At 40.2% G+C, this 21,914-nt stretch overlaps 1 gene segment (V, D, J or C); it reads left to right on the top strand.

The window, feature by feature from the left end:
- The window catches only part of LOC122915504, a 189,298-nt gene extending 168,115 nt beyond the window's left edge, over window positions 1–21,183 (top strand). The window contains 2 exon segments of the V gene segment in view: window positions 17,742–17,779; window positions 20,662–21,183. Of these exon segments, the coding sequence occupies window positions 17,742–17,779; window positions 20,662–20,987 (364 nt within the window).
- Window positions 21,184–21,914: the final 731 nt, after the last annotated feature.

Genomic DNA, 21,914 nt, shown 5'->3' with positions numbered 1-21,914 from the left:
CATTGTGCAACTCCTATGCTATGTCACCAAGAGAGAAATTGTCTTCAACTTAGATACTAGAACACATTGAGTCACACTGAAAACTGGAAATTTGTTTTGTAGATAGAAGCATGTAAGTTGGACCATTTCCTTCTTTTTTATTGGCTTCCAAGAAACTCAGCATCAGCTTTTATGCACAATCATGCATATTTTAATGGCATTTACCGACATAGAGTTTACATACAGTAGAACTAGACACCTTTTTCAGTGCATGGTTCTATGAATTTTGGCAAGCGCACAGCTATGTAACCACAACCATGTTCAAGACAGAGAACAGACCGATCACCCTTAAAAGTTCCTCTGAGTCCCTCTGTAGTCAACCCTCCCTCTCCCCAGCCCCAGTCAACTGCTGATCTGTTTTCTGGTCGTCTACCGCTGGAAGTTTACCGCTTCCAGAATGTCACGGAAGCAGAACCATATGGGGTGCAGGCTTTCGAGTCTGGTTTCTTTCACTTAGTAGAAGGCACTGAGATTCCCCCAGCTCTTCATGTGTCATCAATAGGATATTCTCTTTACTGCTGCGTTCAGTTTGCCTATCCAGCTACCAATTTAGAGACATTGAGCTGTTTCCTTGTTTACTCCTACAAATGAAGTTGCTGTAGATATTTGGGTCCAGGTTTCCGTGTGAACCTAGGATTGCATTTTGCTTAGAGAGCCAGTAATGGACTACAGTCACAAGGTGGGTATAGACTTAAGCTTATAGGAAACTGCCCAGAATTTTTGGTCCAGCTTTTGTTGGCGGGTTTGTTTTCTTCCTGTTGACCATGAGAGTTCTTTGTACATTCTGCATACAATTTCTCCCTCACATTTATGGTTAATGACTGGTTTCTCAGCAGGCAGCTTATCTTCGCATTTCCATACCTGTGTCTTTAGAAGAGCAGAACTGTACTTTTAATGAAATCCAATCTTTTTTTCTTGTCTTTTTGGATCATTAAACACCTGTTTTATCTTTATGGTTATCTCAATATGGTTTCTACCCTTTTTGTTCTTATTTTTCTAACTTCATTACAAATTTTTAATTAAACCCAAATATTTTGGGAAGAAGGAGCAAGGTATAAATAGAGTAACTTGTGCACAGATTCTAGAGTCATCTTGACCTGCTGAGAAAGGAAACTAGCTTTTTTACATTGACGGTCTTATTTTAGATTTTATTACTTCACAAAAACGCTCATATTACAAGAACTTTTAAAATAACAAAATTGGAGCTCAAAAAAAAAAAAAAGAGTATGTCCATAATCACGTAAGAAAGGATTCTTGGGACGCCTGGGTGGCGCAGTTGGTTGGACGACTGCCTTCGGCTCAGGGCGTGATCCTGGAGTCCCGGGATCGAGTCCCACATCAGGCTCCCAGCTCCATGGGGAGTCTGCTTCGCTCTCTGACCTTCTCCTCGCTCATGCTCTCTCTCACTGTCTCTCTCTCAAATAAATAAATAAATAAAATCTTTTAAAAAAAAAAAAAAAAAGAAAGGATTCTAACCCAAGTTGGCCTAGTGACAGGGACTGTGTTATTTCTATACATCATATTCTACAGCATCTCCTTAAAACAATTTTAGATAACTTAAGTCAATTTAAGTTAAAATACAATGGTATTGGTTGAGGAACACAGCTTATTGTTTGAGTCAAAAAATCTCTTAATCTTTCTATAGATAGAACTATACCAACTATAATGATGGTCTTTATGATATACTTTTCTAAAATCAAGGTCCAAAAGAGGCACCTGAGCCATACAGTTGGTAAAGCATCTGACTCTTGGTTTTGACTCAGGTCATGATCTCAGGGTCTTGAAATAGAGCCCACCGTCTGGCTCTGTGCTGAGCACAGAGCCTACTTGAGATTCTCTCCCTCTCCCTCTGCCCCTTCTGCTTGTGCGCGCGCTCTCTCTCTCTCTAAAATAAATAAATAGAACTTAAAAATATCAAACCCAAAAGTGCATTGGTAAAAGTGCATATATAAAAATGTTTATATATTTTTATATATAATACATACAATACAATTATGCTAAGTAAAAAAATACGTATGTTAAAAATACAGATAGGTAGATGAGATGGAGAAATAGAGGTGGAAATAGAAAGAAGGAAAGAAATAGAGAGAGACAAAGAGACCAAATGTTTATATAGGGGTAATATATTTAGAGGGAGTTTTATTTTATTGTTCTACCTAAATTCTCTGTAAGACTTCTAAATACTTATAAATCACGTCTTTTAAAAATCATTTATGATTGTTCTATACCTGACTTTTTTGCTTTTCTAATATTTCCATGACTTTTTGTCTAAAAGCAATAAAATCTGGCCTGGCTTTTAATACTAGAAATACTTTCTACTTAGAAACAGTGATCTCTGAAAGACCCATCAGATGAATGTAGACTTGTTGGCTTACACAACACTGCCATCTACGGGCAGAACTTCACCACTGCACCCTGGCTTTGGTGAGTCAGTCCACAATGTGACACAGTTCTTTCTATTTAGTTTCATTTTTAATGTCTATTGAAATGGCCAACCATATAAAAAGATAGATCACATACACCCCCGCATGCACACACACCCGTGCACGTGGGTTCATACACACACAGACACACACACACACACACACACAGGAGTATTTCAAAGTCAAGAATTTTAGTACATTGCTAACTGATAAAGACTTTTTAAAATAACTACTATGCTACTATGGTACAAAACTAAAAGTAAATCTAATATTACCTGATTGCCAGTTTTTATTCAAACTTTCTTGTTTGTCTCTAAACACTGCCGTCACAGTAACTCTGCTTAAATCAAGGTCCAGATCCAGATAAATGTATGGTTAATTAAGTTTTGCCAAAACCTAAAATAAACAAACAAACCCTCTGTATTTTAAAAAAAATACCCAGGAAATAGTAAAAGAGGGAATACCACCATTATTTAGAAATATAAAGCATGTCATGAGACTAGGATAATCTTGAAACCAAAATCAAAGACTCAACATAAAGAAAGGTAGAGATGAAACTCACTTACAATCCTCAATGCAAGGAAAATATTAGAAAGTTAATTAAAAGTAGAGCTACCCTATGACCCAGCAATTGCCCTGCTGAGTATTTACCCCAAAGATACAGATGTAGTGAAAAGAAGGGCCATCTGTACCCCAATGTACATATGGGGTATGTATATAGCAGCAATGTCCCCAGTAGCCAAACTGTGGAAAGAGCCAAAATGCCCTTCAACAGACAAATGGATAAAGAAGATGTGGTCCTTATATACAATGGAGTATTTTGCCTCCATCAGAAAGGATGATTACCCAACTTTTGTATCAACATGGATAGGACTGGAGGAGATTATGGTAAGTGAGGTAAGTCAAGCAGAGAAAGTCAATTATCATTATGGTTTCACTTACTTGTGGAGCATAAGGAATAACACGGAGGACATTAGGAGAAGGAAAGAAAAAATGAAGGGGGTGAAATCGGAGGGGAAGAAGAACCATGAGAGACTGTGGACTCCAAGAAACAAACTGAGGGTTTTAGAGGGGAGGAGGTGGGGGATGGGTGAGCCTAGTGGTGGGTATTAAGGAGGGCACCTATTGCACGGAGCACTGGGTGTGGTGCATAAACAATGAATCTTGGAATACTGCATCAAAAACTAATTTTTATGGTGACTATGTATCTTATGGTGACTAATATAACACAATTTAAAAAAAAAAAAAGAAAATTAAATCTCCAAAAAAAAAAAAAAGGAAAGTTGTAACAGCTGAAATTTCATCTGACCACCCATGGTTGGAATCTAACCAGAGAAGCCTGATGACATGATGGAGTGTTTTTTTTCCACACAGAACCTGGAGCAGGGGTTCAGGGATGGAACTGCTGCCCCAGGACTCAGGTTCCTCTCCATCCCCTTCCTCGACCCACAAATTCTTATGTTGAAAACCTAATGCCCAAGGTGACTGTATTTGGAGGGAGGCCTTTGGGTGTGATTACATCATAAGGGCAGAGCTCCCAAGAATGGGATTAGTGCCCTTATAAGAGAAGAATCAGAGAGCTCCCATCCCTTTTCTACCACATGAGGGCACAGCGAAACCACAGCCAAGGAAGAAGTAGGACCTCATCAGACACTGAATCTGCCAGGACCTTGATCTCAGACTTCCAAGCCTCCAGAACTGTGAGAACTAAATTTCCGTTATTTATAAACTGTCCACCTTGGGACCTCTGGCTGGCTCAGCACATTAGGTGTCTGCCTTCAGCTCAGGTCATGATCCCAGGCTGAGGATCCAGTCCTGGATCAGGCTCCCTGCTCAGTGGGGAGCCTGCTGCTCTCTCTCCCTCTGCATGCTGCTCCCCCTGCTTGTGCTCGCTCTCGCTCTCACTCTCTCTCTCTCTCTGACAAATAAATAAATAAATTTTTTGAAAAAAATAAAAATAAAATAAACCGCCCGCCCCATCTATGGTATTGTGTTAGAGCAGCCCAAGGAAGAATGGACTAACACAAAGGGGGAGGAGTGCCTTGTTGAGGCTCCAGAGCCCCCCACCCCCCATGTGCTTTCTGCTCACACTGGGGCATGGACATCCTTGCCGCCTCACTACATAGGAGGGAGGAAAGTCCTGGCTCCCCACTAAGACCTCTCAGACACCACCCCCACAGGCGATCGGGCACGCCCTTTTGGCCTGGTAAGAGTAGCCAGCTAGGCTCCCCACTGGCCTTTACTGGCACAGGCAAAGGTGGCACTACAGTCCTTTCTGTGACATTAGACTGACTCTGCGGTCATTGCCTAAATGTCTTCTGTTTCTAGGTTGCCCTTCTCCTCGCTCTTCTGTCAGGAGAGTTGGCAGCCATCTATCTCCATTTGTGTTTCTGGTTTGCAAACTGCTCCAGCGCCTGGTCTGTGGTTTACAAGACAAAAAGAAAAGCCAGGCAGTTTTCTGTCATTCTTCAGGTCCCACAGTCCCCTCATGGTCTCGCCACCAGGATGAGTGTCCCAGGGCTTTCATAACAAGCGCCACATAGCGGCTGACTCAAACACCAGAAAGGTATCCTCTCATAGTTCTGGATTTTATTGATTCGTCTTGATGCAACTATAAATGAGACCATTCTCTCAATTTCTCTTTCTGATAGATCATTATGAATGTATAGAAACACAACTGAAAAAAAAAAAAAAGAAACACAACTGACTTTTGTATATTGACTTTGTTTCCAGCAACTTTACCAGATTCATTTATTAGCTCTAAGAGTATTTTGGTGGAGTCTTCAGCGTTTTCTTGTCTAAGACCATGTCATCTGCAAACAGAGACAATTTTACTCTTTCTTTTCCAAGCAAGAAGCTAGAATAAATCCCATGTGGCCTTGGTGCATGATGCTTTTCATATATTGTGAAATTCGGTTTACTAATAGGTTGTTGAGGATTTCCCTATCTGTATTCATCAAGGATACTGGCCTGTAATTTCCTTTTCTTGCAGTGTTTGTCTGGTTTTTGTATTATGGCATTGCTGGCCTCAAAATGAGTTTGAAAATAGTCCCTCCTATTTTTTGAAAGAGTTGGGAAACACTGGATATCGATTCTTCTTTAATTGTGTGGTCAAACTCACCAATGAATCCATCTGATCCTGGACATTTCTTCATCAGTTCCATTTGGTTTCTGACTTTAGGAGTAAAATGCACTTTTCTTCCTAGTCTATGCATCCAAGAGCCTATTGCCATTTCCGTATAGATTATCCTTTGTGTTGATCTCCAGAGGAAAGTGCTAGATTGAAAGTGTTGATCTCCAGAACTTTCCTCCCTCTGCTTGAGCAGGGATAACCTCACTGGAGCATGTGGCTATGAGCCACATGCAGCACCTGCACAACAGCTAGACAACCCTCTTTACTCCGATCAACTGTCCCGAAGCCAACATTATGAGGAGTCAAGTCCAAGTTGTGTGGGAAGACTTATAATACTCAGCAGTAATCTCTCAGGCTAGAATAGAAAAGATCCATCTAGAAGGAAGGACTTTCTGTATTTATCATCTTTCTGTGTGATTATTCCATGTAAGTCTCAATACTACAACCTGTCTCCCACCTTAGTCACTGTCTTACTGCTCTGGGATATATAAATGGGCTGTGGCACCTTTTGGAATGAAGTTCATATGACACTGAGCAGGAGAGACTCCAAATCCATCTGGAAAATATTTCACCAGATATCTGATTCTCCACCTTCTTCAGGGATTGACACATATCGTCATAACTTTTGTCATATCTCATGAGCTCATATTATGTTACTGCCATTGGCATAACACCGAACAGCTGATACCAGCCTGGAGTTTTTTTTTTTTTTAAAGAAAGAGAGGGAGGGAGGGAGAAAAAGAGAGAAAAAAGAGAGAGAGAGAGAGAATAGAGGGGAATAAGAGAGAGAGAGAGAGAAGAGAAAAAAGAGAGAAAAGAGAAAAAAGGAGGGCTGAAGAAAGGAAGGAAAAGACATTTGTTGATAAATCCATTAAAAATTCTCATTTTTTCCTAATTAAATTCTTCAATGTGATATATTCTCAAATACACACATTTATCAAATTCAATTCAAAGAGCAATCATTGAATACTCAATATCAAGGCACAGTGGAGATACCAAACCACCTGGCTGAGGTCACTTGCCTGAAGAGGTCACTTACCAAAGTTGCTCATTCCCCTAGCAGACAGATTAGAATCTTATCATGAAATCCCATAAAATAACGCAGGATGTAGGAAGTATGGTAAATACCACATTAGCAAAGTAATTGCGTAACCCACTCGGAAAGTTTGCGTTCACTCAATTTTCACCCTCTCCTTAAATGGCCATCAACTCCTTGGTGGCAATGGAGAACTTTATATGTATAAAGCTCCTCATCCCCCAAGCTTCCACATCAGTCTGGATCCAGCCCAATTCAGTGACAGTGACTCTGAGATTGATTTTTTCTTTCGTAATCTGTAGTCTTGCAACTCACAATGGAAACCTTGGGCTGAAGATGGTCTTTGTCAGCCTGAGTCTCTAAGGGACAGTGTGAAAGTGAACCCTACCTTCTGCTGTCAGAACTTTATGCAAGGGAAAAATAAATTTCTAATACATTAAATTGCTCAAGCTTGTGACCATATCCATTAGAGTAGCTATTATTGCCCTTAATTAATACACTTACCATCCTAATGATTATTCTCGTACCAACTGGAAGCATTCTGCAGACTGGCTGAATCAGCCACATTTAGCCAAAATCACTGAACTGGTTCTTGGAAGGCAAAGGTTTAGACCTTGACTGTATGCCTGCAACTTTGGTATCATTAAGGGCACCTTGGTTTCCTTAGTTATAAAAGTCAAATAGTTAAGAGCTCTTTCCAGCTTTAAAAATGATGTTTGGTATCCTGATTGACCCCTAGAGCAGCTGTCATGCTGAAAAAAGAAACCTACATCTGTGTTGCACGAGGTCATTTTTCATTCTTTCACTGGATTTCAGAAAATGGATTAAAAAGTCCCCTCCAACTTGGACCAGATGGCAACCATGCAGAGAATTTTCCTGGTCTGCAAATATTTTGTCAAGCGCCTCAGGAAATATAATGGGGGGTGCTTTAAATGGGAGGCAAGATGTCTGGTTCTTCCCCCATCCCAGTCCTTCCCTACCTATGTAAGCCCTGAGTGAATCTCTTCCTCTTTTAGAGACCCACTTTTCTCCCATTTGTTATGAATGGAGCTAGACGTAGTTTGTCTCTTCCAGTTCCAACAGTCCATGACCTACAAAACCCCTCCAAGGAAGCACCAAGTCTATTTTCTATTCGTTCTTTTTTTTATTTTTATTTATTTTTTAAATTTCTTTTCAGTGCTCCAGAATTCATTGTTTATGCACCACACCCAGTGCTCCATGCCATATGTGCTCTCCACAATATCTACCACCAGGCTCACCCAACCTCCGACCCCCTACCCCTTCAAAACCCTCAGTTTGTTTTTCAGAGTCCACAGTCTCTCATGGCTCATCTCCCTCTCCAATTTCCCTCAACTCCCTTCTCCTCTCCATCTCCCCATGTCCTCCATGTTCTTCCTTATGCTCCACAAATAAGCGAAACCATATGATAATTGACTCTCTCTCCTTGACTTATTTTACTCCGCATAATCTCTTCCAGTCCCGCCCATGTTGATACAAAAGTTGGGTATTCATCCTTTCTGATGGAGGCATAATACTCCATTCTAACAGGGTTTCGGGGACAGCTGTCATGAAGACAATCCCAGTTTGAGGCACCACCATCAGTTTCCAAGGTTTCAGAAACTACCAAGGGCTAGAGGGCACCAAAGCAAAGAGAAAACTCCCCTGACTCCTGAACAATCTTGTTCATTTCATTCATTTATTCCATAGGTATGTAAGTGTGTCTGGATGCCAGACATATTTTAGTCACTGAAAGCACAATGGTGAGTAAGAACTCATCTATAATAAAAATATTGTAATTCACCAGCTTTGGGTTCAAAATACACAGAAGGAACAAAGAACAATGGACATTCCCTCTCCTAACTGCATCCCCACCTTTTCTAAGAGCACATGGGCCTCCCCTCTTGAGGAATTTCTCCTTTCTGACTGGATACAATCAGGTGAGAATGTCATGATGCCTCCCCTTTCCTAGCCCAGGTGTGAGACCCTGACCCAAGCTAGGCTCAACAAACTTCCCTGTTTGCTGAATCTTGAGGAAATGGACACAGACTGAAAGCATTTCATTCACTTTTGCAACAGCAACCTGACCAGACTATTCCTACTAGATGAACACTTATATATGGGTGTGAGCATAATTAGAGGTTTGGAGGCACAGCCCTTCCAGTGACAACATGATGTCAGGTATGATCTCACCCTCCCCACCTCTCCAACTACCACCACAACCAAAGCCTCTCTCTCAGCCCCTACTGATCCCTGAGTCCCCAGGGACAGGCCCTCCTTGAGTCCCAAGACCCACCCATCTCCTCTGCTTAGGCAAACTGGCAGTCACCATACCCACCTCCTTGATCCCATGACTCCCAGAAGATATTCACAAAAACAAATCAATCTGATGCAAATACATTTCCACAGTCTAGGATCTTTGGTCGTATCATTGATCATATTTTAAGTATCACTTACCAAGTTTAATTTTGTCCCTGAAAATACTCTTTCCTCTAATTCAGTGGGGTTTTTTCTTTTTTTTTTTTTTAAGATTTTATTTATTTATTTATTTAACACAGAGAGAGATCACAAGTAGGCAGAGAAGCAGGCAGAGGGAGACAGAGAAGCAGGCTCCCCACTCAGCAGAGAGCCCAATGTGGAGCTCGATTCCAGGACCCTGGGATCATGACCTGAGCCAAAGGCAGAGGCTTAACCCACTGAGCCATCCAGGCACCCCTAATTCAGTATCTCATATTGATCCTCCTTCTGTCAGCACTTGTCCGACATGTCTTCCTCTTTTGCATTTGTTGCTCCAATCATTTTATGTATTTGTTTGAGCTCCATCTCAGGTAAACTGCATATGACTGGATTTGCGTGTTTTCATCACTCTTCTTTGCCTTTCTATTGTGAAATTTTTCCATTTATATTTTTAAGGTATAAGATTTTTTAAAAAATTAAGATAGTTTTCATGCATATATATTATGAACACGAGTCAAAGATTCACTTAACTTATTAATGACAAAACCAGATGATAAAGCTGGCTCAAAGGAAGACATGTCTAGACACACACACAGACACACACGTCCCTTTCAATGACAGAATAAGATCACTAAATAAGATGCAAAACTGGTTAATGTCTTACACAGCAGTAAGACTGTAAGCATTAGAGCTCTCAGACAAAAATAATTTATCATTTTCATGCCATCCATTTTCTCTGATCCAACCTTTTGAGATCTAGTTTTTAATCAGTTGTAATTAATCAGTTGTATTTAGAAAAGAAAAAAACTTTATTTCCCTAGAAAGTTAAATAACCCTGAAAGGATACATAGTGTTAAAGAACAATTACTCAAGACATGAGTTGAAGAAAAGGCAGACCTAGTAGGATCATAGGATAAAGTGGGAGGACCCACGCAATGAGGTTCTGCAGTGGAAGGGAGAGATTGGACCTCCCTCCAACACAAGGAGAAGGGGGAAGTCATAGCCAGGGAGCAATGTGGGGGTCAGTGGATAGAAAATGACTAAGAGAAAACACCCCTTTTAAGGGAGGATCTGGTTAAACTGACCTAACAGGATTCTTGCTGAAAGCAAGCCAGGGTGATCAGATGTCTCCTGACAGGGAAGGCTGAGGAAGCCCGTCAGATGTTGACTGCGATCAGATTTCAACAAGGGGGATTCTAGTTAAACTGACTTAGCAGGATTCTTGCTAAAATTGGACCATGCAAAGATGAACACAAAATTCTGAGCCCACTTGAGAAGAGAGCTCAGAGGAGCCCGAGCAGAGTCTGGTCAAGGAGAGAATCTTTGTCAATAGTCATCTTTTCGCCTCATTTACAAATTCTGCATAACTTAGCATTTATTATAGTCTGTGACTGTTCTATTTGAACTTAGTCTTTCCATCTTATTTTTTTTTATTTTTTTTTAAGATTTTATTTATTTATTTGACAGAGATCACAAGTAGGCAGAGAGGCAGGTAGGGAGAGAGGGGGAAGCAGGCTCCCTGCCGAGCAGAGAGCCAATGCAGGGCTCAATCCCAGGACCCTAAGATCATGACCTGGGCCGAAGGCAGAGGCTTTTACCCACTAAGCCACCCAGGCACCCCACCATCTTATTTTATATTTCTATTTATCAAATACTTTCCTCTTGATTTTTTTATTTGCTTTTCCTGATGTCCATTTCTCTTTTTCCTCTAGTGACCTGGAAGATTTCTTTTATCCCATTGCTTTGGATTTTTCCATCACTATCCCCATGGCCTGAAAGGTGAATGCAAGCAAGCTCAGTGGAGGCAGCCCAGGTGTTAGCTCCCCTTGGGAGGCATACCCATCCCACCCCCAGACCAAGGCTCTGATAACTCAGAAGTATGCGTTTTCCGGGGCTTTGTGAGGAAGATTAGTACTGGCTGTGTCAAGGACCCCTCCTATTTTTGCAATGGGATGGAAGATACTAGATTTCAGTTTCTGCATCAATTCAATCTCAAAATTTAAATCTTTAAAAAAAAATTTAAATCTTTGTGATTTTTCCACAAATGTCTTTTTTTCTAATAGTCCCCTTCATGATTCTGCAACAACAAAATAAATTTATTCTCATTTTTTTATTTCTTCTGTCATTACAAGGGGGATTTTGAGTGAGTGGTGGACAGATGCATTATATTTAATTTAAAGTCTAATTATTGGGGCACCTGGGTGGCTCAGTTGGTTAAACGACTGCTCAGGTCATGATCCTGGAGTCCCAGGACCGAGTCCGGCATCAGTCCCTGCTGAGCAGGGAGCCTATAAATAAATAAATAAATAAATATTAAAAATAAAAGTCCAATTATTCCTTGTTACAATCAGTTGGGTTTCCATGTTGATATTTGTGTGTATTTGTTTTGCTGTAGGCCTGCCCTCTTCCCATCCTTCTGTCTTGTTTAGAACTCTAGGTATCAGCCAGGATAATCAGGACACTGGGGTCAGGAGCGAGAGGGAGAACAATGGAGAAGGGAGTGATCTGTGCTTCCTCTTTTACCAGCACCAGACTAATATCCCTTAAATGTATATGCTTATTAGGATGGGAGGTAGAGTCAAGAGCCAGCCTAGTTTAATCCTATTTTTTTTATTTTTTGTTTAAATTCAATTTAATTAACATATATTGTATTATTAGTTTCAGAGGTAGAACTGAGTGATTCATCAGTTGCATACCACACCACATCCTGAGCCACGAGGGAGAAGAACAGACTGCCCATAAGGAACCTGAAGATTTGACAACAGAGAAGAAAAAAGAAAGTATGAAGCACCTAATGAATTCAAGCCTGAATTCATCAATTTCACAACTGCATCCAGAGCTAGCCCATTCACAGTAGTTTGCCAGGATGCATTTCTCAGTAGCAGGATGAGAGAGGACACGGGGCTAGGGTCAAGGGGACAAACAAAGGGGGACAGGGAACTCCAGAGCAGAGTTCAAGGACTCATCACTTGTGTATAATCAACCAGAAACCACAACACTCGATATGTAAATCTGGGTGGCTGAGCCTCTCCAAGGGTAATACACCCAAGCACTGTTATTGATGTTTTCTCTTTCACTCTAGGAAGTCAGAGAATATCTGTAGCCTGAATGTCTTCTTGAAAACACGAGCACCGACATTTTCCAGAGGAGGTCCAAAATCTTGGGTCATATTTATGGCACAAACACGTGCACATGTTTGGGCAAAGGACTTTGCTTCTCTCAGCTCCTCTTTCTTCAGAGATGAGTGGAAACAGACACAGCTCCAAAGCTGCATGGAAGGAGCAATTTCTCAAGTGACCTCCTCTGCCTCTCTCCCTCTTGGTTATGGGGACAGCTTTACCCCTTAGGAATTCAGGACAGATGTCTGTCTGTGGCACTCTAGCTGGAAGACTGGCAATCGATCAAGTTCTAGGCACCACTGAATGTGGACTCCGGAATTTTGTCTTCATCTTGTGGGATATCAGTATAAATCAAGTACAAATGACAGCCATTACAACCTACAGAGGAGTCAAGCCGAAGTAAAAAGAATCACCTGCCTTGGACTCTACTGTGACTGATGAGTTAGAAAAAAATACTGAACCACAGACTTCAAGATGGATTATCAGACACAAATATTCCAGAGCCAGGTAAGGAAGCCACCATCCCTTAATTAAGTCTTGCAAAGAGCAAAATTATGCCATGTGTCCCTGACAAGCTAGTTGACTTACTATATGTTGCTGCTTCAAGTAAGGTAGACCACTCCAAATAGGCTGGCTAATTATGCCAAAAGAAAAGCAAAAATGGTGCTTCTTGAAATGTCAGATGTGAAGAACACTGATAAGATAGTTTACCAATAGTTTTCAGGATGACTTACAGGTGGGCATTTGGTGTCTCTCTCATTGTCACTCTCTATCCCCTCCTCTCTCTCTCTTCCACAAGCAGTTTAGAATTTATTCTAAGAATCTAACTTTCTTGGGAGCCAAATGGGGAATAGCTTCATTGATGAGTTTGTTGGAATACTGCCCCAAAATTTCTATTTCTATCACTCTTATATACAAACCCAAGAACCTCTCAGATTAGCTTATTGGCACTTTGCCTTTCCTCAGTAAAATCAGTATTGTCAAGGTCCATCACGGACATTTTGTAGAACTGTAGATCCTGACAGAAAGTCACAGATGCTTCAAAGACGAGCTTTGCCTTCAAATAATGAACCATACACATATCAAGGTCTCAACCATTTCTCAGTGATGCCCATTATGCTCCAACATCACAACAGCCATTCTTATCAATCACTACTGTATGTGATCAATAAAATAGTTTTTGCCACAATGGTTCTTATAAGCACTTTCGATTAGTAGCAAATACCCTCTTAGTACAATCATTCAGTTGTACTCTTCACACTGAATCCCAATTTCACATTCGATATCAATTTCACAATTTCACATTATTCATTGAGGAACATAATCCCTTATAGAGCCATGTCATCTTTATCATTCCCATTTTCCAGCCCCTATGTCACCCATATGTCTCCTATGTTTGTAAGAATGTCTCCTACACAGAACCAGGAAAACAACATTTTTTGCATTCTCAATCTAAATATTATAGGAAAAAGTGTAATTGACAATTAGCAATTAGGTTCTACAGTGGAATATCATTTAATGTGTATATCACTTAAAATAATATTTATACATTGTACAAGAATACTGAGAATTCTAGTAGGCAAAGTCAGTTTATTCTTTATCAAAATTTATACAGTCTTTCTGCATCAAAAAACCTGAAAAACCACAAAATTTAATTAAAAGCATCTGCATCCTGAAAAACCACAAAATTAGTGTATTCACCTAATTACTAAAAACAAGATAATCTACAATATTCAAAAGGGGAGAAAGTGTCACTGCTCTCCTCTTCCCGAACAACACACCTCTGTAAGCCCAGCAGATAACTACTGAGTATGGCTCATTGTATTTCTTTCAGGAATTACCCTGTTTTTCTATCCATATATATATATATATAACCATTAAAACAGAATGAGAATATCATACAAAATAAACCATTCCATGGCCCATATTTTCATGAACACCTTCCTTGTGACCATATAGAAACCTACTTCATCCTCTTTGGTTGTTTAGTGTCCCATCACAAAGCTCTAACATAATTAGTTTAATTAAATTCTCATTGATGAAGATTACAGTTATTTTCCATTTCTTCAATTTTTAACCAACATTTCTATGAGCAGTCTTGTATACACATTTGAGCACACTCATCTACTCATTTCCAACCTAGGACAGGCTATGGAGTTTCTTTTTCCTTCCCCCACTCCAAGGTTTTCTGCCATCCATGCTGCTTGCATTGGGTGTTTCTACTCCCAGGGTCAATGAAATGCATGAGCTCTGATATCAAAGCCCAGCTCTACCACTCACTGCTATGGTGAAGTTACTTAAAGTCTCTGCACTCAACTTTCCTCATCTACAGAATAGGAAAAATACCAGTTTTGAATTCCTAGATTTGGGGGGATAATTAAACGTGATGATTTATGTACAAAGTCGGACACTTTCTAAACACTCCATAAATGTCAAGTACAATGACTGGTATTGCTTGTATGTCTGCAGAGAGTATCACTCTATCTTTTTTAGGATCTATGTTGACTATGTCCTCAGTCAACTATTTTGCACATTAAATGTCCACTTGCCAGTTACTCTCCTCTCTACCTCCAAGAGTCCTCTCTTTCCTCATCATCTGGGGAGATCTGCTGCTAATTTTGCTATTAAAGACAATAGCAAAGCTCTCAGTGACAGAATCAAAAAAACCTACCTAGGATTTCTCTTGTAAAACTCACTGTTGCAATGGTCAGTATTAGTCCTTAATCTATTATAATTTATTAGCTCTGGTCCATTATTGATTTTCAACTATTCATTGTTAGGTGTTTTTTTCCTCCTTCATTCTGCAAATGTTTGTTGAACATTTGCCAAGTAAAGATACAGCCTGGGTCTTCCTAATACAAGAAAATGAAACATCAATTTCAAAAATCCAGTAAGGTAGAAAGAATCTGAGAGCAGACAAGAACAATTAGGTCTTCTAGATCTGCCTCTGTGCTCTGCTAGGAGATGATTATCTCCTAGCAGAAGAGAAGGTCTCTTGAGTTGAGTTTTGAAGGAATTCATTGTTCACAAGCTAATGCAGATGAGCAAAGGTGTTTCCAAGCAGAGAGAGAGTTTTATAAGAGCTGGAAGCCACAGAAGAACGGTGAGGAATTGAAGATGGTAAGAGACATGTATGCTGAGGTGGGGATGAAAGGTTAAATGGGAAACAGGACTACAACAAGTAGAGCTGCACTTCAAACAAAATGAGATCTTCAGTGTCCTTGATGGGGTTACTATGGAAACACCATGGCATGGCATGATTCCCTGGAAGCTCCAAAGACAGTAGGTTCTTGGTTCAGCTCATTGAACATGGTGAACAACAGATGACCAACTAAGTAAAGTTCACTTTCTACTCTATTGATCTTTGTTTTAGGGGAACCTAGGTGGCTCAGTCAGTTGGGTGTCTGACTCTTGATTTCAGCTCAGGGCTTGGTCTCAGGGTCTTGAGGTCACTGGATCAAGCTCCGCACCGGGCTCCACACACCAAGCTCAGCAAGAAGTGTTCCGTCTCCCGGCACCTCTGCCCTTCTCCCCTCTCCCCACCCCCAGCTCGCATCTTACCCTAAAATAAATAAAATCTCTATTAATCTTTGTTTTAGTTTCATGGGTCATCTCTAGCTTAATACCAAAATACCTTTAAATCATGGGCCTTGATCTGATATACATTTAGTCTGCCTTTTTTGAAACAACATCATGGCAAAGGAGAGGTTCAAATAGGAAAACATTCTTTAATTATTCTTAACTGAGAAAAATTAGAATCCCATAATTACATTGTATGAAGTTTATCATCTGCAACAGCTCCCTCACCCCCAGGAGAAGGCATAAAAGAGTTCAATTTTTAAAACTTGCTTTTTTTCTTTGTAATTTCCATTCAGCCTACTTTCCAATAGATAGATAGATAGACAGATAAGAAACAGTCCAGATATGGTATATTGCTAAAGAAAGGGACCATCAGACCACAGACATAAGTAAATATATCCTTTTCTAGGATTTTAGATCTCACCTAAGGAAACACTCTCTGTCAGGGAAGCCCTAGGCTTTCCACAACTGCTGGGAAAAGTGTGAAGCTTCAGCAGCTGACCGAGGGCTCGGTTCCCCTTCAGTGAGAAGGGTTTTTGTACAGGGACACCATGGGGAGCTGTCACTGTGGTGGACGTTCGGCGCAGGGACCAAGGTGGAAATCAAACGTGAGTAAAATCCAAACCTTCCTTCCTCAGTTGTCTGTATCTTGTGGTTCTCATGCCCGGGGAAGGGATCTATAGAAGCTGACTCTTTGAAACCAGGCCCTGACATCCTCTGGGGCAAAGATAAAATCTGTAAACAAAAATTTGGTTTTGTGTTTTTGAAATTGGTTGAAAAATTGAAATTGGTTGAAAAATTGGTTGCAAAAAATTGGTTGCGTGTTTTTCTATGAAAAACAAAATTCAGTGAGTGAGTGAGAATAACTCATCTAAGTGATAGTTTCTGAAATTTATTGGCAAACACAATTACATATTCTAAAGAGAGCCTTGCATGATTGTCAGAAAACGAAACTCAGTTTTTGTATAGGAGGGAAGTTAGGAGGAATTATTGTGTGTACACGTTCAGCCAGGGGACCAAGCTGGAGATAAAACGTAAGTATTTTTTTCAACTGGTTCTTCACTGTTTCTAATTGTTTTGTTGCTTTTTTTTTTTTCCTTTTCATGTGTTTTTAATTAGTTACAAATCAGGGATAAAACAAATTTCATTCCCAGATTAGGTACAGGGGAGGGAAAATTGTTCTACTGGAGGCTAGCTGAGGACTCATTTTTAAGATTTCCAAATCAAAATAGGGTAACAGGGGAGAGAGGCTTGCTACCATTTCACGGCGGGTTTTTGTACAGAGGGAGGTTAAGGGAAATCACTGTGGTTCACTTTCGGCCAAGGGACCAGACTAGACATCAAACGTAAGTACATTTTTCCTCAATTCTTTGTGAGGTTTTTGTCCTGTTGCATCATTTGTTCAAGTTTGTGACATTTTGGTAAAATGTGCTGTTCCTGGTGACCCAAAAGTAAAATAGCAGAAAACTAGAAAATAGCCAACTTTTCAGCCAAGCAAACTGTTGAGATTGTGATGAAAATTGGTTTTGCGGGGGAGAATGGGAGAGAAAGAGCTAGATTTTTCTCTGCATTGGCCTTTCTTCTATGATGGGTGTCAGAAGGAGGTTTTTGATAAGGGGTAAGCATCAGAGCCCTCAATGTGGCTCACGTTCGGCCAGGGGACCAAGGTGGAGCTCAAACGTAAGTACGCTTTTCTAGTCCTTTTCCTTGTTGAGTTGTGAAATCTGGGGGTTTTCATGTGTGCGGTGTGAGTTGAGGCCAATTCCAAAGAGAGTGGGATTCTTCCGAAAATCAGATGAGTAAGGTACTGAAAATCAATTTGTCTCAACAAAGAGTGAGGAGCTAGTTAGTTGACATGGCATCTAAATTGCCAGATTTTTGCTCTATCCATCAACCTAATGAGCTTAGCAGCAAATAGAGGTTTTTGCTGAGGGGAAGGTAATTAAACGAATACAGTGGGACAGCTTTGGCCCAGGGACACGTCTGGAGATTAAACGTAAGTAGTTTTTCTCTATTGCTTTTTGAAATTTAGGTCTAAATGCCAGTACTTACTTTCAGAGGCTTAAGGTTGAAATTTGTGCAGATGAGTACATGAGACCATTTCAAATTTATCATCATTTCCAAAGTTAAACTCAGCTGCAGAAATGGATTTGTGGACAAAAAGATTAATTTAATCTAAATTGTAAGATTCAAAAGGGAAAAATTAGCATAGTAAGAAAAAGAATCTTTGGCACCCAAGAGAAAAAGCAAAATTTTTGTTGAGTTTTGCCAAATGTTATGTTGATTTTTGCTCGTTATGTGTAATACAGAAGAGCAATTTCTTAGTCTATTTTCTCTCCTCTGATAAGTTATTTTATAAGATAACAATTAAATCAATAGAATGCATGAAAAGTCAGTAAGAAGTTAGAAAAGTACACTTGTTTGCTGTGTAGAAGATACATACAGTTTGAGAACCAACAGCAGTGTCCTCTTTAGAGTCTAAAATGAGTGATAAATTGCCAATATTCAGAAATTCTACAGAGATTCTATATCTTGAGAGATACCGCCTTTTTAAAAATCCAATTTCTACCTTAGACTAACGATGAAATGATTTCTTATTATATATGGTGAAAAGATGGTGGTCGCCAAAATCGGTTTTTAAGAAATTCGTTTAAATGAAGGAAAATAAAATAATTGCATGTTTTAAATGCCCATGGACTTGTAGAAAAATACTAAATAGTTTTTAGTATTTTTTTTTATTATCTTTTATTTCCCTCGTTACTACCTGGCCATCTTTTAATACCACCGAAGAGGCCACGGCATGACTTGCGTGGTCTGTAGGCATCGTGGTGGTCTTCTGTCATGACTGAATGACTTTTGTGACCTGGCCACAGAGCCCTTGTGGCAGTGCGCCTACAAGCTAAGTGCCACGGCCTCTTCCACTACACTGTGGCGGCTTTTCCAACACAGTGATACAAGTCAAGGCACTAACAGAAGAGAATAGAAACGTGGTGGGCTCTGAGCTCACATAGAAAAAATAGGGAGAAATCTGATTTATCAGAGATTTCAGAACCAAAATTCACATTCTTTACTATATCATTCATAATGAAATTTTTTTGTAAAAAACTTAAAGCTACTATTTTTTTCAATGACATGTAACCCTTTCAATCTCCTCTCATCAAATGTATTTAAATGACAAAAGTGCAATCTAAAAGAAAGAAATATATGTAACTCCTTCAGGGCAAAATCCCTACCAGCAAAAATTTAATTTAAGGCCATCTGGCCACTCTGGATTTGACCTATCAACTTTTTACTGAGGTCACATTAAACCACCATTAGAGAAAAGATAAATTTGTGACATGTTTTTAATTTTCAAAAGTGTAATAGCTTAGGAAGGATTATATTTTTATTGTACAAAATATCTAATCATACACAAATGCCATTAATAAAAACTTAATATAAACATATTTCCTAATACCTTCCTTCTGTGATAGAAAATTAATCTGGATATTTTAATCCCGTATCTTCTAAAAAGTTTAGTTATTGTTGTTTAGTAATTTAGTAATTATTGTTTACTTCAGCTGATTTCAGAAGTGATGCATAAGAAAGATTATTTTTGGTCTGCTACAATTAAATAGGACATTTTAGGGCTGTTTTAAAACTCTGAAAACTCCTTTAGAACTATTTAAACTAAGTAAGTATTTGAAACTGTTTTAAAACTGTCTTAGAGCCTTTTAAAAACTCTTTTACAAAATTTTAAATTCCATGGAAAGCAAATAAAATGTCTTATTAGAATTTCCATGTCAAATGTACTAATTGTTTAATATTTAAATGCAGGATGGATATTTTCAAGGTGTCAAGGATTCACCCAGATAGGAGTATTTTCATAGAATATGTCCCTCCTTTTTTTCTAGAATGCATATTATTTTGCTGCCAATGCTATTTTATAAAATTCTCTGAAAAAAAAAATCAGTAATGAAGGTTAAAAGAGAAAAAAAATCAACATATAAAAAGTTTATAGCATCTTATGTTGAAGTGCTTGGTTAATGAAGGTTAACTTTACACAAAGCTGCTCACACTTATCGGCAGAGTTCTTCCACCGAAGCTTCTGGCTGTGTTACTGTAGCTCTTGCTCTCCAACTAGAGGGCCTGAGCGCCCACAGCGGGGATTTCCAGGAGGCCATCTGGCAGCTGCTCACGGTCAGAACTGAAGCTAGCCGGTTCCTTGTAGACAGGTGGCCAAAGTTACCGTTGACCCCCCTGGTCTGGTCTGTTATCTCCCCACATGATGACAGCCTTCAGCCCGGGGCTCTGCCTTCCTTCAAGGCGTCTATGAGAGGCAGGAGAGTTGCCGGCCTCATCACAGACGGCAACGACCCAGTCACAGACTCAGGGCTTGGAGCCACTCTACAGGGTGGGTCTGGCCCTAACACCCTCAGAGAAAACCCAAGGAGGGCCGTGGCAGCTTTCTCTCGCTGCACACTTCTGGGAGAGGCATGGGGGAAATGATCTGTGTCTGAGGGTGTCCAAGACCTGTTCTCACTTCTCAATTCTGAGGGGCTCAGATGAAATGGCCTTTGCGTCTCTACCTGAACCATTCATGTTTACTGCAGGAGGCAATAAGGTGAAGTCAGAAAGGTGAGGTCAGAAAAGCAAAAAGCCCTCAAAATGGCTGCAAAGATTCAAACAAAACAATTTAAAACTTTCTTAAGAGGCAGCATCTAGAGAAAAACTGAAGATGGTGGAGATGATATGTCTGCTTCCTGGCGTCCCTCATGGCTACCCAGGATAAGCTGCTCCGTCTGTCCCTTCCAGGCTCTGGGACTGCCCACTAACAACAGACACAAATGGATAACTTCCCTGTTACTCAGAGACCATTCTTTGTGCTTCCTTCATTAGGGAATGATGCCCAGCCATCCGTCTTTTTGTTCCAACCATCTCAGGACCAGTTACATACCGGCAGTGCCTCTGTCGTGTGCTTGCTGAATGGCTTCTACCCCAAAGAAGTCACTGTCAAATGGATGGTTGATGGTGTTACCAAAAACACAGGCATCCTGGAAAGTGTCACAGAACAAGACAGCAAGGACAGCACCTACAGCCTCAGCAGCACCTTGACGATTCCCAGTACGGAGTACCTAAGTCATGAGACGTACTCCTGTGAGGTCACTCACAAGAGCCTGTCCTCCCCTCTTGTCAAGAGCTTCCAAAGGAGCGAGTGCCAATGAGTGGCCTAGCAGCACCCACCACCTATCCCTCAGTCCCAGCTCCATGCCCTCCCTGTCAGGCCTCTGGTCCTCTCCATCAGAGACCCACCCCTGTTGCAGACCCCTCTCCCCACCTTACTACCTCCCCCTTTGGCTTTAACCATGCTAATAATATTTGGGGGGAACGAATAAATAAAGTGAATCTTTGCACCTGTGATTTCCCTGTTCTTCTTGATTTAATGGTTGTTATACATTGGTGGGGGTTTTTTTCCCAATTACCCAGTTCATCTTCTAAGAAACTAAATATTGAGTTGCTATAAAATACGGCATCATTTATAAAAGTCCTCATCCCCCATTCTACCCTACCCTATACAGCCTTCGACAAGACACTCCTCTGCGAAAGCTATAAGCCACCTGTCTTCACATCCCACTCCCCTGGGCCATGGTATAAATGGCCTGCTTTCTCATTTTACCCTTCTCCAGAGGCTCTCTGCGGCCTTTGAAGGGTGACAGTCCTTACAGTAACATATTTTTTGATCCAACTGAACTTACCAGGAGAATTTACCAAAAGCAAATTTTTCAAAAGAAAGAAACATGTCTCAAGATCATTCACTGTCACATTACATAAAATCACAAGACTATGAAAATGGTCTAAATGAACAAGCAATAAGGAAAAGTTAAATTCCATTATGGCCCTTCAACTTAATAGAATAAGTCTCTATCAGCCAAAGACCACACTGAGCACTTTATACAAACTTGAGTCTCACTACACTGCAAAGTTAAAAATGTTCATTAAAAATGTTGGGCAAGTTCTAGAAGGCTGCGAGAGTTCCATACAGTATAACTAGCCATCCCACTCCTAGGTGACTGTGTCTCTGTCCACCAAAAAAACCCATGTAAAAACTTCCAGAGCAGCCTCATTTATAAAAGAAATAATCCACATGCTGA

This window comes from Neovison vison, chromosome 8, assembly GCF_020171115.1.
Source record: "Neovison vison isolate M4711 chromosome 8, ASM_NN_V1, whole genome shotgun sequence".
Classification (NCBI taxonomy): Eukaryota; Metazoa; Chordata; class Mammalia; order Carnivora; family Mustelidae; genus Neogale; species Neogale vison.
Note: the sequence above shows the minus strand (reverse complement) of the source record. Positions and strands in the feature narration are given on the sequence as shown.